Source organism: Nymphaea colorata, chromosome 12, assembly GCF_008831285.2.
Source record: "Nymphaea colorata isolate Beijing-Zhang1983 chromosome 12, ASM883128v2, whole genome shotgun sequence".
Lineage (NCBI taxonomy): Eukaryota > Viridiplantae > Streptophyta > Magnoliopsida > Nymphaeales > Nymphaeaceae > Nymphaea > Nymphaea colorata.
Genome location: NC_045149.1, coordinates 20,036,296 through 20,043,267, shown reverse-complemented (window position 1 = coordinate 20,043,267; position 6,972 = coordinate 20,036,296). Strand labels below are relative to the sequence as shown.

Genomic DNA, 6,972 nt, shown 5'->3' with positions numbered 1-6,972 from the left:
ATTTGTTCACAAATGGGACCCAAGAAATTAAAATTTCGTTACCTTTTTTACCGTGATTAACATTTAAAATGGACATCGTTAAAAATATTAGGTAAAATATGTAGCCTACAAGGAAAAAGTTGACATACAATTTGTTAAGAATCTTGTTAAATGATTTGTTGACTTCGTTCGATGTCGCTTTTGAACGATATTCTTGAGATGAGTTGAGTTCTTTTTTTGTTTAATTTTGACAGTGATTTTCTCCCGCCAAGATGGCCAATAATCAATAAATCTGTTCATAATGTCATTTCCGAACCCTACACCAACGGCGAAAACTCGACCGGTTTCCTCTTAAGCGCTGTGCCAGTAGAAAAAATGAATAAAAAAAGAAAAAAATCAACTGACTAGAAATCAAAATCACACAAATTTGATCTCTCAATAAAGTGATACAATGAGACAATCCAAACATAAAATTACAATAAAGAGGAGGACCCTAAAGAGGAAAATGCCTCTAGACTATTATAGGGAGCAACAAGTAGAAAGTTAAACGGGTTAAAGTAGTGGGAAAAAAAAGAGAAAAAAATTATGACAGTGTTTGGTGATGGAATAGTTCCTTCCGTAGTCCCTATCCATCTCACGCACTACAGAAACTACCCCGTCAGCTTCCTGAACCACTCTCTAAAATGTACTAAGAATCTATCATGATCAATCAGAAACTCTTGATGTCTGAAGAATTACTGTTTGGCATATCATCACATATTGCCTTCATGCGGCTGCCTGTGATCACTGGCTGCCTGAGATCCTGGCCAACCTGTGGCCGCATAAGAAGGCACCGCTGGAACTGGTTGGCTCGAATTGTTACCTGTGCTGATGCTCTGATTAGGTGGGCTGCCATTACCCCCAGATGATTCACTCATTGTCCCTCTTGATGGTGGACTAGCTGCTGCTGGTGGGCCTACATTAGGCATTTGTGGTGTAGAAGATGAAGGGACATGGTTGAGCGGCTGTGGCCTTGGCCGGGGCTTCTTTTCTTCAGTAATGAAACTTGCCACAACTACCTGGTGAATTTTCCAAATTTCAGAGCCGCATAAAAGAATTACTTTTCGATAGAGAACTAACAATTTCCGAAAATGGAATGAAAAGAACAACTGTCAAGCATATTTTGAGTCATCAACCAAGTAGCCATTTGGACAAAGATCAACAGCTCCACTAAGACTAATAAAATTAGAAAATCAAACTAAGGCTTGAAACGTAGTTTCAGACGCAACAGAATGAACCTGGATTGGTGTAGCTGCCATTAGCAAGCCAGCCACTCCACCACCCATAACACGGCCGTCTGGTCCTGCCAATGAAACACTTAACCCACCAGTCCTGCTGCGAGTACCCCCAGTCTCAGTAAGCAAGAAGGAGCCTGACAAAGAGATGATCTCAAAACGGCCCTGCATGAGCATAGTGAATTATGTGTCATGCATACGATCTCATTACTGAGCAAAAGAAAAGGACACATCACTAACACAAAATGATGAATCGTATACAATATGAATGCCTATGTAACCCATCCTCTTCCTGCCTGAATGCATCCCAATCCTTTTGTGTCACTTGTCTCCTAATCATGCATAAAAATGCCATGCATAATAGCTTGTAGCAAATGACATGAGAATGTATCGGAAATAAACAACCACCTCATCCAAGAACACTGGGCATTATACTCTTAACCTACTTCGACTTAAGATCTAAGTCTAACCCCCTGGTCAAGTGGGCAGATATTTTGATGGTAAACATCCAAGGACGGTTATTTAGAGACCCATCACAGAAAACCAACACTACCACATAATTCTGTACGAGACAACTTTTCACTTTTCCAAGAGACAAACAAGCATGATAAATTAAGAAGTTGCATATTGTACATCCATCCTTCAAATCATCACTTCATGGACCAGTTCAGGCCACATTAGTATTCAAATGTTCCAAGCAATTAATTCTTGTACAAATTCATGAATTTCAATGAATAGTAGCAATATATACAAAGACAATATAACAGCTTGCATATAAAATTTCTCAAGGACTGCATAGTATCAACTTAGTTCCTATGCAATCCAGAAAATATAATCAACCAACTACACTGCTGTATTTGCACAAACCTCATAGGTCACCGTTCCCCCTGAAGTGGCTGGTTGACGAAGAGTCACGTTAGAGATGGCACCATTTGCTGACATGATACAGACTGCACGAGGGCCTTGCTGTGAGAAGGACATAATTCTTGAAGCCACATCCTAGAAACAGAAAAATGCATGATAAGCATACTCCATGAACATTATGTTCGAAATGAGGCAACAATCAACACCCTATAGCTGCATATGAGATGATTAGAGTAGATTGATATCATGATATGTGAACTCATGAAGGGAAAAAAAAAAAACTTTTGGGAGACAGCTGCTGCATGTAAAAAAAGGAAATTTAAATGGTAAAAGACCAAATATGTGATGGACCATTGTAAATTGTTCAAGACATTGTAATAGAAGAATATTTTCACTGGTTAATTTTTCATTGAATGCCCACAATGCTACATGGTAGCACAATACTGCACCATATCCAGGGAGCCACCAAACTACGCAGTCTCGGTTTATTTTCATTTTCTGAAGCCACCATCATCTTTTCATGCAATTTAATATGACAGATCAAAAAAGAACCATCACAGAGCACTCAGTTGAAGAGCTAATATCCATATCAGAGGTTGGCAAAAGCTCCACACAAAGCACAAGACATATCATGGACAGCACCCAAAAATCATTTGCTCCAAAAAAAACTACAAGTAAAAAGTCTTACACTTGATTCCCAACACTATGTCAGTCAACATATTTCACAAGCATGCGCCAAAATGGTAAAATGAAATGCAACATGAAGGGAACGAGTTTTAATGTTTAAGATCATGCACAACAAAAAACCAAAAATAGCTTACTCTTGATAAAATGAAAGAACGGTATGTTCTTTCATTATCTTTATTTAGAGCATAAAGAAAAAGAACCAAAGAATGCCGGTCAGAATGTCTATTCTGACTCAGTTACCTAGCATCCCTGGCTAAGTAAAATTTGCAATCGACAATTCTCTAGTAACCGACTAATGTACCAAGAATTTCAGGTTTTACCAAGTGGACCATTCTTTGTTTCTGTGAAAACTTGAGTCCAAACTCCAAATACTCTAAACGAAAGACCACTAAAACCCAGTTACCCTTGTAAAAAGTTCTTGAGTCACAGCAAAATTCCCTCTTGGGGCTGGCAGGGGCATGGACCCCACCTTTAGATTTGTAAAAACAAAATTTTACCTTTTAATACTTTTAAAAAATTTAACTTGGCCCCTGTATATATTTTTAAAAAATACAAGACCCCATGTGAAATTTTCTTTTTGCCCCCCCTTAAGAAAACAATTTGGCTCTGCCACTGCTCTTAATGTATCTCAATTAACACAAGAAATTCAATCCCGCCAAGATAAAGACAATGACAACAAGTAACGAGATGCCGCCTCCTTTTGTTCACTTCAATCTTACTGAAAAAATAACCAAATTTGGGACTTTTCAATTATGTTAGTTTTAAAAGTCTGTAACTTCTCAGTTTCAACTAATTTTATGTATATCAAGTAAAAAAAATCACTATACTTAGCATGATAATTTTTTATTATTGGAAGATTGTTTTGGAAATTTCATAATTATTTCTATTCAGTTTATTCCACTCCACCAAGAAGGAAGCTTGACAATGAGATACTTGTGGCAACTGAGTAAGAGGCCCAAATTTGTTATGTACTATAGACAAATATTGAGTTAATTGGAGTCACATCCCCATTTCCACTAAATCAAAATATAAAAGTTTGTAATTCTCCAACTTTTAGTTACTTAATAGAACAGATTTCCAGATCCATTCGTTTATCAACTTAGTAGCTTAAACGTTCTAATATTGAGCAATATCAATGCAGGGTATCAATGCAGGGTAAAAACATCTACATGGTGCAAGAGCGTGTAGACTAGCAATAAGGCATCAAAATTTTGTAAAGAGTACAGACTACAAAGAATTACAATTCAGGTCAGGTTTCTGAAAAGGAAAGCTAAAAGAAGGCCAGGATATAGCCAATGCTTACCCAACACTTCTACATTTGCAATAAGTGGAGTAAAATAAAACAAAAAATCCAAACATATTTATACTTTATAACATGAAAGACAGCAAAGGTGAAGTCATAGATCATTCCAACTTCAAAGTCCTACCTCCCCTGCTTTGACAGTGATCACATGAGGAGTGAAACCCATTCCTGCAGAACCTGCCATCCAGCAATCCAAGAAGAATAAGATTTAAAAGGTGAACCATGTGAAAAGATCAACATAAATTACTAAAACAGTGTCTCACCTAGAGCTTCTAATTGTTGCTTTTTTCCTGAACCTCGTGGCCGCCCTCTATTCCGCTTGAATGATGGTGTGGAATAACTTGGAATGGATGATAGTGGAGATAAAGCTAGTGCCATAGTGCCATCTGGACCGTATTTCCTAGGCCTACCTCTTTTCTTCTTAATTGGATCACTCAGGCCAGTTCCATGTGACATCATTGTAGCTGAGGAATCTCCATGATAAGGAGAAACAGACTCAGATGGTTTAGATACAGATGCAACTACTGGACTAAATGGACCACGTGCCTGTTGCACTGCTCCACCTTGAGATGGTGGAACAATCGAACTGTTCTGGAAGCTAGAACCATAATTATCTGAGCTGATCATCACGACAGGGGCTTCAGAAGATGCCACCCTGGTTGATTCTCTATCTTCCATGAATGCAAACAAAAACCACGACTTGATCTAATACTTCAGTGATCTTTTCAGTAAATAGACAACTAAATCCTTCTCTCGTGTTTCCAACTAAACAAAGAAAAACAAAAGCTTACTTCAACTACAATGCTCACATAACAGACTACCCTTCCAAGAGCCTATTAAAAATGAAAATCTGAAAGCAACTCTTCAAATAACTGATGATACCCCTATTCCTTCCCCACTTTTCTCTTTTCTTTCCAGGGAGTTGATGTCTTTTCAAGAACAGATGAAAAGAGAAGGCCAAATATGTGGACTAAATCATACTAGAGGAAACCAAAAAGCACATGAAGAGGAAGGCCAGAGTTGGTGCTACGAGTCCCCCCAAGCGTTCGAGGATTTTCTCTACTTGGAAGCCACAATCCCAGCCTCTAACAACATAACTTCAACTCAACACCATCTTTTTCAAGCAAAACACAAGTGAAAAAAATCCTAAAAATTATGCAAAACCAGCACCTCCATCACCTGTGGAATCACAAAAACAGAAGAAGGGACGTTACAAGGCAACACAAAATCACACACACCCAAAAAAAAGATAAAAACTGAAACTAAAACTTCAAAATGAACTTCAGGAAGCCACCGAAAAACTAACAAGAAAGGAAAAACTTGGTAAGTAAAACTGTTCTTATTAAATTATTACCATGACAACAAACAAAACATAAAATTGCCTACAAACCCGATTTAACTGATCTCATAAAATGCGAAACAGAAAACAGAAAAAAGCGAGTCATATTGCTGCGAAATGGAAAATATTGCATCAACGGAGCCCGCTAACTTCGTGGCTTCACAATAATGTAAGAAAAATTTTACACGGAGGGGAAAAAACGAGTATTACGACACAAAAAATGCTAAATAATGCATCAATGAAGCTCACCACTTGGCAACTTCACGAGAAACATAAGAAAAAAACCTTCGGCACCAGGAGAATCAACAGAAAATGTTTTCCCCGAACAAAAGTTACAGCATACAAAAACCATTTTCCTCCTCCCTTGTGCCACTGTTCGAGATTCACTGTGGCGTATGAGAAAAAAAGACATGAATCAAATCGGAAAGAAGACTAAGGAACTGAAAAACTCCATAAAACCAAGGGAAAACCAAATTTCTCTTCTCCACTACTAGATCAAATTTCCAAAAAAAATTCAAACAAGGGAAGATTATTTCCAGGCAAATCTATCGTTTTACCAGTGAGTGAAAACAAAAGGTGAAAATCAAAAATGGGGGAAAAAATAATTGGCAACAAAGCAAGTTTCAAAAAAAAAAAAGAAAAAAAAGCGGAGAAATAGGGATGTAAGAAGCGAGCATCATACCTTGGCAGCGAAAAATCGAGAAGGAACAGCCGAGATTTAGGGTTTAACACTCGGAGATTTAGGGTTTTAGGGGGTGGTTTTCTGCTTTTTTTATTTCTGGTTTATTTTGAAACTTATTTTTTTATTGAAGGAAAGGAAATTACGCTTCTACCAATATGTTAAAAATCGGAATAAAGAAACGTTTAAATTCCGCGATAAAGCGTAAAGAACGCTCCTACCTTTGGTTTTATCGGTAAATAATAATTATTTATTTTCTTGCTTTTGAAGTGGCACGTGAAATTTTTATTATTTATGGAACAGGCGATAATTAATACTTTATTTATTTTCCTCATCGCTTCCTTTTCCGTTTCACGTTATCTTTTTCAAGGACTGCCTTTTTTGCTTTCTTTTTTTTTTTTTTTGCCCCCAACCCTTTTGGTTTTTCCCATTTGCGTTTCCATTCTTTAATAATTTTTGTCTCCTTTTTTTAAATTTCGTTTCCTTGTCCTTTCCCTCCCAGTTTTGAATGCCTATCTTTTTTCTTCTCATCTTCATTATTTTCTTCCCCAAGTTAGGTACATATTTCTCTCTCTCTCTCTCTTCATGCCAACGTCTTCCTTTTATATATATATATTTATCTCTCTCTCATTATTTTTTTGCTTAAGTTAGGTACATATTTCTCTCTCTCTCTCTCTCTTCATGCCAATGTCTCTCTTCCTTTTATATATATATATATATATATATATATATATATATATATATATATATATATATATATATATATATATATATTTCTCTCTCTCTTTATGTCAATCTTTCTCTTTCTCTCTCTTTACATATATATATCTCTCTTTTTATAGAGTTT

General features: G+C 36.7%; 1 protein-coding gene across 2 annotated transcripts; it reads right to left on the bottom strand.

Annotated features, from left to right (window-relative positions):
- Nucleotides 1-380: 380 nt before the first annotated feature.
- On the bottom strand, nucleotides 381-6,282 carry LOC116266292 (AT-hook motif nuclear-localized protein 10-like). Of its 2 annotated transcripts, none has more exons than XM_031647441.2 (6): nucleotides 6,129-6,282; nucleotides 4,371-5,286; nucleotides 4,232-4,284; nucleotides 2,121-2,252; nucleotides 1,257-1,418; nucleotides 381-1,037 (listed from the first exon to the last, which is right to left on the bottom strand). In XM_031647441.2, the coding sequence occupies exons 2-6, from the start codon at nucleotides 4,783-4,785 to the stop codon at nucleotides 732-734; spliced, it is 1,068 nt and encodes a 355-aa protein (XP_031503301.1). In that variant the 5' UTR covers nucleotides 4,786-5,286; nucleotides 6,129-6,282; the 3' UTR covers nucleotides 381-731. The 2 variants fall into 2 exon arrangements, with proteins under 2 accessions (XP_031503301.1, XP_031503300.1); XM_031647440.2 differs by lacking the exon at nucleotides 6,129-6,282 and adding an exon at nucleotides 5,696-6,015.
- Between the last annotated feature and the right edge of the window lie 690 nt (nucleotides 6,283-6,972).